The 9,153-nt window shown below is 39.2% G+C and overlaps 1 protein-coding gene across 1 annotated transcript in view; it reads right to left on the reverse strand.

The window, feature by feature from the left end:
• The window catches only part of myom1b (myomesin 1b), a 119,262-nt gene extending 113,477 nt beyond the window's left edge, over nt 1-5,785 (reverse strand). Inside the window, exons 1-2 of the mRNA XM_048596137.1 lie at nt 5,744-5,785; nt 4,698-4,887 (exon numbers count right to left, since the gene is read on the reverse strand). Of these exons, the coding sequence (XP_048452094.1) occupies nt 4,698-4,834 (137 nt within the window). The 5' untranslated portion in view covers nt 4,835-4,887; nt 5,744-5,785. The remainder of the gene's footprint in view (nt 1-4,697; nt 4,888-5,743) is intronic.
• Nucleotides 5,786-9,153: the final 3,368 nt, after the last annotated feature.

Below are 9,153 nucleotides of genomic sequence, written 5' to 3' on the forward strand. Positions count from 1 at the left end.
AAATGCAGAAGAGCTGGCTGTCAGTTACCCCATCCTCCGGAAGATGCACCATAATAATAGCTTGCCAAGAGACTCAGCATTTGAAAGGCTGGAACATGTTGTAAAATAGCTGTAATTATGTAGTATATATGTTCTAAAGTCACCAAAAAAAAGTTAGACCATATCAAACACCTTTTGGAAGTTTACGTTCACCACAACAACAGCATTACTCTCATCAACCCTCCCATCACGAACCTCAATCAAGTTAGTTAAACAAAACTTTCCTTTAATAAATCCACATTGGCTTCCCTTAGTTAATCCACATTTGTTCAAATGAATGTTAATTTTGCCCTGGATCATCATCTTTAAAAGCTTTCCCACCGCTAAGATTAAACTGACAGGCCTTTAGTTTCTGGGTTAATCCTTATGCGTATTTTTGAACAAGAGTAGGCATTTGCAATTCTCCAGACTCGTTGCACCACCCTAAAGGAGGTTGAGATAATTCCAGCTGGTGTCTCCACAATTTTGACTGTTACTTTCCTCAACATTTTTGGGTACATAATAGTCTGGTCCTGGTGACTTCTTGGTGACTCCATAATCTTCCCAGCTCCTGAATGACTTGAGCATTGGTGAGAAAATGGGGAGAATCGATTGAGATGGGCAGTAGGAGCTTCCTGCCTTTGAAAGCAGAAGTTTCATTTTCCACATATTGAAAACTGGAGTGAGATTCTCACTATTGAGCAACAAGAGACCTATTGCATCAATTAACATGTGCTAACATCCTCATTATTAGGTCATCTTACCCACTGATATTAGTTTCCCATTCTCCCACCCATTTTCAGTAACTGGACAGTGACAATTCTTGACATGAAAGTCAGAGTGGTAACATGGTGACTGCAGCTCATGGCTTGTTCCTCTGGCCCTCCCATCAGTCACTAACGGCTCAGGACATGCTTTATGGGCAGCGACCACATACATCCCATCCAACAAGATCTCTAGATCCCCATAAGCAAAGTATGATACCAATTACTTTCTCTGACATATCTGGGACAAAAAAAACAAATCATTCAGGGCATCTGTGGGCTGCTAGCAGTTGACTGGGTGCACAGTTAGGCTTTAACGATGCTCCTGGTGCCAGCAATCCCAGAAGGTTCTTAGCTGTGGCTAATACTTCCAACCGTGATGAATGAAGAATCTGATAAACAAGAAGTCATTGGGGAATAACACATGGGTAATGAAGAAAGTTTGGGAATATAGAACAAGAAAATTCACTCAGGCTTGCAGAAATAAACCATCCATGAAAGTTACTAAAATTGATGCTTAGCAGATTTCTAGTAAGATTCAGCCTATTATCTTTAACTATGACCAGCCTTATGAATATCTCTTTATCCAGTTTTAGCCCAACCATATCTCAACTGCCTCCTCTTTGACTATGATATGGACAACACCTTCTTCTTTATTAAAGGCAAATGCAAGGTACACATTTAGTACCTCAGCCATGTGCAAATCCACTTTTTACTCCTAGTCTACCTTACTGCTCCTTTTACAAGTCTTTTACTATTTACATACCATGTAAAATGCTTATATTCCCTTTTATGTAACTGACCTTCAGCCAATGAATTGGATGTACTCTGAATTCTACCATTTACTACTTGCTATTTTCCATAGCTAATATCTATAATGACCACTTTCCCCAAAATGATTCCCCCTTGAGACTTGATCCACTTGATCTATGATATAAAGGTGCCAGTAGTGGTCTGGGGTGGACAAGGTCAGAAGTCATATGACACCATGTTTTCGTCCAACAGATTTATTTGGAATCATGAGCTTTCAGAGTGCTGCCCCTTCGTCAGGTAAAGTGTGAAGTATCATACCTCACCTGATGAAGGAGCAGCACTCCGAAAACTTGTAATTTCAAATAAACCTGTTGGACTATAACCTGGTGTCATGTGACTTCTGCATTTTATCTATCTTATTCCACAGAATCAAATCCAGCAATCTTTCCCCTCCTGCTGGGTTAGAAACATACTAATCTATAAAATTCTCCCAAACACACTTCAGATATATTTCCATTTTTTGCCATCTAAGGGTTAGGGAGAAAGGGCAGGAAAGTGAGGAGTGTCAGATCAGCCACAATCTTATTGAATGGTGGAACAGGCTTGAGGTGCCAAAAAGCCTTCTCCTGTTCCTATTTCTTGTGGTCTTATTTATATTGTTACTATCCCAATCAATACTAACTTAGGAAAATTAAAGTTCCATTTTAACTACAGCAAAAGTTTTATTTTTTCATGGCATGGTGACATCACGAACAATGCCAACATTTTTTGACCATCTCCAATTGCCCTTGAACTGAATGGCTTGCAAGCCCCTTTCATATGGCAGTCAAGAGACAATCCTGACGTGATTCTAGAGTCGCATTTAGACCAGATGAAGATGATAGATTTCCTTCATTTAAGGGCATTGGGGCACCAAATAGTTTTATTTAAAACTATCAGTGATAGTTGTCATGGTCACCATTACCAAGGCTAGCTTTATCTTCCAGATTTAAAAATTAAATTTTAATTTCATCACCTGCCATGGTGGGGTTTGAACGCATGGCCTCAGCCCATGTCTCCAAGACATTAGTTTGAACCTCTGGATTATTTGCCCAGTGATATTGTCTCTACACTACAATCTTGCCAGCTCCTCATTTTGCAACACACCAAAATTTACTTGCTAAGTGTTTTCATGTCAATCTTTACCATTAATTTCTGGTCTACAGAATATATCCTGTAGTGTTATGGTATGTCTACTGTTCCTGAACTTGAGCTGAATAAATTGTATTCCTGACCCCTCTGGTACAGCCTCTCTCTTAAGCAATCATGTTGTGGTAACGTGTAGTAGACTGGTAACCCAGAGCCCCAGGCTAATATTGTCGGGGTTAGGGGGTTCAAATCCCACCAGGGCAGACTGAAATCTGAATTGAATTAAAATGCTGACCTAATGTCAACCATGTAACCACTATTAAATGTCATTTAGGGATGGAAATCTACCAGTCTTACTTGGTCTGGCCTACATCTGATCCCAGACCCACAGCAATGTATTTGACTCTTTAACTATCCTCTAGGCAATTAGGAATGTGCAGTAAATGCTGGTCTGGCTTGCAACATCGATATCATCTGAACAAATTCTCCTTACATCAGTATTGACAGGCCTCTTCCTTTCTTTTATTCCCTATCTTTCCTGAATATGTTGCGTCCAGGAATATTTAAATTCACTTTTTTGGAGTCAGATCTCCATCATTATATCATATTGTCACACAGATATCTGCACCTGTAGTGCAACATCCTTGTTTACAATAATCCTCACCTTCATGCACATGCATTTTTAGGGCCCACTGCAGATCCTCTTATGTTAATTCTAGTGCATGCCTTATTCCAAATAGAGTTTATGCATTACCAGTACTATCTGAGAGACGCTGTAAAAGTTCTTTGACCAAGTATTTAAAGTTTGCCTTGGGGAGGGTAAATGATGCATGCTCTTGCTGAGTTGAGCTAGTTTGCATGTGCTTTTCCTTCTCCTTCTGGCAGTCAACCCAGCAGACAAGGGATTACAACTATTGAGAAGGTAAAGCTGACCATGAGTGATCCTGGGGTACCTTCACCAGACAACATCAGTCTCTCGTGACTGACAAAATCTAGAATGCATTTTAGAGCTGTATGCATACCATGATCTCAACTTAAACAGAATAATAATCCACTGCATGATTAGAAATCCAGACAAAGAAAGAATCACAACATAAGTTCAAAGCAAAACAAAAAGCAAAAATATGCAGTACAGCTTTTCAGCATCTGAAAAATAGAGTAATTCAGAACTGGAACTTAGTGCAAGGAGAATCAGCTGCCAAATGTTTGGTTTGCTCTTTGCTTTCCAAGTCCTGAGAAACTCTTGAGTATTCCAAACATTTTCCATTTTTCCTTCAGATTTCCAGCAGTTTAAAAAATTTGGAACATAAATTCAAAATCCAATCTGTCCAATGATGTTAGCGTAAGAATGCAAGCAATATATATAATATGTATATCAGACAGCAACATTTCAACAAGTCAGGTAGTTTAATTTTCATTAATAGATAATTGTATTAATTAACTGCTTTCTAAAGGACTGCCTACTAAGTATAGTGAATATACTATAAAAGTTCACCTTAGATCATTGATAAATGTTTTGTACATTATGCCACAGTTCTCTGAGCTTTGTAATTTAGATTAAACCTCAGGATAAACACTTAAGTAGTTTGGTAATAAAAAAAACTAACAGACAATCATGCATTTAAAGGGCCCCTGAACTCTAGACATAAATTTATGAAGAATGATAGTTGTGAGAACTTGACATTGTCCCCATGTCTGCGTGGGTTTCCTCCTGGTGCTCCAGTTTCCTCCCACAGTCCAAAGATGTGCAGGCTAGGTGGATTGGCCATGCTAAATTGCCCATAGTGTCCAGGAGCGTGCAAACCAGGTAGGGAAATGCAGGGTTACAAGGATAGGTTGGGTCTGACTGGGATGCTTTTCAGAGGGTTGTATAGGCCTAATGGGCTGAATGAACTGCTCCCACACTGTAGGGATTCTATGACTTTGCTCACAATGACACTGACACATAAACTGCCTTCAGCTTTGGAGAACCTTTGTGAAATGTGGGCAGCCAAGCTGCATTGGGGTTGCAGTGCAGCACAGCAACAGTGATACCTGTGGGAGTGAGTTGCAGTACTGCGCTTTTCCTCTTGGCGGTACTCTTGCATAGTGGACGACAGCTGTGTATTGCGATAACCGCGGTCATAGTGCCGGTGGTGTTTCTGATAGAAAGGTAAAGACAGCGAAGACATTGTGGGCAGTAAAATCCAAACTGTTCCTGATCGCCTGTACGAAGTCTTCAAATCTATTCATAGACAAATGAAGACACATTCAGGGACAAAGAATAAGGAAAAAGTTGTTCCATTAATCTGAAAATTGATCAAACAATAATGAGTGAAGCTGGTTCCTATAAAGAGAGAGGACTGTGCTGGTTCGAAAATATAGGGACGGGCAGTCGCTGCCAGCCTGGTCTGTTTCCTGACCTTTTCTGGTCTGATCCATGAATGGCCGAAGCAAAGAGCATTTAAAACTCCGCAGCTAATGTTTCAAAGACATATAAAGTAGCCAACAATGTGCAAGGTTGCGTTTGCATAATACATTAATAAGAACGATAAATTAAAGGAAATACTGAGGTCTTAAAATCCGTGGCATATTTCAAAATGTTTTAATATATATGCAAATCTTTGTGTGAAATAAAATGAGATCTATTTCAATTACCCCTTAATGATTTTAAGTGATCCGATGTCGTGCTGATAACCCCTTACAATAATCACAATGTTACAATTACAGATAACACATGTTCCTTAGCTGCTCTGACTTCATTGCATTAAACATCTCATTCTCCTGTATTGGATTTTCTATTTCAAAAACACCATGAAAAATATTCTGACATAATTGCAGCCAATTGGATTCTCTTCATGTGAAAAAAAATCTTAGTTCATTCTCATTTTTAGACTTGTTCGTTTATCTTATGCAAAGACTGTACACCCCAATTAACAATCACTAGCCAGTATTTCTGACATACCACCGCGCTGAAAGTACATTTAGAACTGCAGCGGTCAGCTGCTGACTGGACCCCATTTAATAAATCAAACTAACATTTAAATCTCAGAAACACCGTACATTATTGCTAAACGGATGCACGAACACCGAGCCCTTACCAAATGTCAAATGTTTCTTGGGAGTTTTGGTGAAATGCAGGCGATAAGGCTCCGTATATTGAATCGAGGGAGGCAGTGGGAGGGAGAAGGCTGCAGACTCGGCTCCAGGGTTCAGTACAAAAATAATGTCTCCCGTCAGTGGAATGTCGAAGCCAGAGTCCCGACCTTTTATGGCCAAAAGGATTGATAAATATAGCACTCGAAGCAAACGAAGTTAGTAATCACCAACTGTTAGTAATTCAACTGCAGGTAAAAGACTTTCGGATGCAGTTGAAATCGGAATTTCAAGTACTTGAGTTAAAGTTCCAAGTCGCTGAGCTGTTTTATCCCGTCGCTTCTTAAATCTGATATATTTCACTCATATTGGACACCCTCTGTACCTATCACGGGATTGACTGTTGAGAACTGGACCTAAGCCTCCTTAGTGATTAAATATGTATATATATATCGGAGGTGTGGTTTGAAATGTATAAGGATCACTCCATACATTCCCCGAATGAGCAGTGTAAATATATCCACCGTGAAGAAAGCATCTGTGGAGGGAACAATGTTACGAACATAACAGGCAAGCAACAAGCGGTGAATTTCACAAGCAACTTTACGCATTCATTTCAAAATTGGAAATCCACGATTAGTAGATTACTAAACCAAAAACCTTTCTGGTTCAACTTGTTTTACCTACAGCTCCCTGACTTAAAGCATTTAAAAGAATTAATTCTGTGTATTTTAGAAATGAAACGTTCAATAATAGTGAGCTGGGAGGTGTTAGTCCAAGCACTGTCTGTTCTTCAAGTTTGCCTGTATTGTTATTGCCTTTTTCTTATCATTCTCTTGACTTGATATCATGTATTATACAAACACTTGTACCATCTTGTTATTTAAGGCAATGATCATTCCTAGTGTAATTTCTATAATTGGCTGCTCCATGTCACTTGTGCAGATTGTTTTCTTCATTCGCAGTGTATATGTATACATGCAAGACCAGCAAATATTATCCATCCTTAATTGCCTTTGAGAAGGTAGTGATGAGTTGCCTCCTTGAAAATTGTCCATTGTAGGTAGACCCACAGTCCTTTCAGGGAGGGAGTACCAGGCTTTTGACCCAGGGGATGAAGAGCCATCAATATATTAAATTGGAATTAGTCAGTGGTCCTTCTTCACCAGAAAAAATTGGAGACTCTCCAGAAAGTCTGTTGTTTTATTACAATCTACTTCAATATTATCACTTCCCAAGCCATCTCTATTGGGTTCAATTCCGCCATGCGATTCACCTGAATACTCAATCATTCTCTTTGTCCAATTACTACCAAGATCATTGATGACTCCTTTATACTATTTTGCTTCCCTTAAATCCCACCATTATTTCTCATCTCAAGAGGTGCACTAGACACATCTTTCTTTTAGAATGCTAACTTTCCTTCAATCTTATTTCCTAATCCATGTTCTTGAACCCATTGTCATCAAAAATTGGCTTGTTGAATCAATACAATTTGGTTGCCACACTGCCTGCAGGTTACAGAATAGGCACCAGATTATTATCAAATATTAAAGCCCATCAGTTGTCACTATAGGTTGAGACAGCCATGAGTTTTTATTTTGCTAAATGCTGACTTTGGGGCAATGAAATAACAAAAGTATTTGTGTTGAACTAAGAGGATTCGAACCATTTCAGTTGGTAAGAAGAGTGCACTCAAGACAATGTTACAAAAACTTAGAAGCTGCTAGAAGCTGCTTTTTGCAAACAATGGCAACATCTGGAATAAATTTCTGGTAAGTCTTCGAAGTCCTCATTTACTGCAGATGTTCAGAGGATGTTAACACATTTCTGAGAGTGGCTAACATATCTGTATATAGATGACTTGTAGTTTCTTGGTCTCCCAAGACAAGTAAAGAAGTTGGGATTCCTATAGTTTCACACTCAATAATTTTGGAATTATTGGCGATCTTGCAAGTAGAGCTAAAGCTACTTTTTCACCATTCATGCTTGGTACTAAAATAAGGGGGATTAAAGTTATCCTGCAGAATAATGGCTACAATGATCAGATCACTTCTCACTGTATATCATGTAAATTCATTGAACATTCTAAGATTGTTAGTCCTAAAAAGTCCACAATCTAAATTACATTACCCTAGATGGGTAGGGAATCTAAAGGGTTTGAGCAACAGGTGAAGCTAACTGTTTCATGCTGGTATTATACAGGAACAACATGGGTGGTGTTCAGAAGATGCTGTTATCAAGTCAAAAATCTGTCCTCCTATCATACACAGTAGCTCAGTGATTAGCGCTGCCTCACAGTGCCAGGAACCTGGGTTTGATTCCACCCTTGGGCGACTGTCTGTGTGGAGTTTGCACATTCTCCCCGTGTCTGCGTGGGTTTTCTCCGGGTGCTCCGGTTTCCTCCCACAGCCCAAAGATGTGCAGGGTAGGTGGATTGGTCATGCTAAATTTCCTATAGTGTTCAGGGATGTGTAGATTAGGTGGGTTATAGGGCGATGGGTCTGGGTGGGATGTCTGAGAGTCGGTGTGAACTTGTTGGGCTGAAGGGCCTGTTTCCACACTGTAGGGATTCTATGACTTTATAAATCAATAACATGGTATATGGATTTCAGTGCTGCTGTATATTCCAAGGATTAGTGAAACATATCAAACAGAATATACTGTCAGGTGTTCACCACAAGCAAAGTGCTGACTGTACCCTGCTAGCCCATGCTTATAAAACTCACAATACAATGATCATTGCTAAATAATCCTTGAGTGTGTGAAGAATTATGTTGACAATCAATTTAGGATTGTCAGTCAGGCTGAGTATGGTACATTTGTGTGTACTGGAAACTCCATATGTTAATATGTTAATCCATTCTGAGGAACGGTCACCAGACCAGAAATGTTGATTCTGTTTTTTCCTTCACAGATGCTGCCAGACCTGCTGACCTTTTCCAGCAACTTTGTTTTTGTTCCTGACTTACAGCATCCACAGTTCTTTTGGTTTATATCCATATGTTAATATGCAGGGCTCCATTCTTTGCAGATAGAATGAACATATGCCCGCATGGTGTCTGTTTCATCCCAATAAATAGGTGACAGCCTGTCTTGGGCTCATTTCTCAGGACAATGCCATCACCAATCAGGGTCAATCTGCTTTAAAATTTAAACAAAGCCTGACAATTAAATGTTAGTCATCCTTAATTTCTATATTCTCTGTGGTAACACTTCTAGCAAACAGATTTTGCTTGCCAACAAATGAACATTCTCCTTTCAAATAGGAAAGGATTTCCTGCTTTATCACTTAACTGATATTTCTGTGAATTTTCCTGATGAGTGCAAAACACAAAGTTTCAATTAAATATGTCTTTTTTTCAACAATACTTAAATTCTGTACTGCCAAATGACAATTTAGTTTGACTTGTAA

The sequence above is a fragment of the Rhincodon typus genome, chromosome 4 (assembly GCF_021869965.1).
Source record: "Rhincodon typus isolate 14 chromosome 4, sRhiTyp1.1, whole genome shotgun sequence".
NCBI lineage: Eukaryota > Metazoa > Chordata > Chondrichthyes > Orectolobiformes > Rhincodontidae > Rhincodon > Rhincodon typus.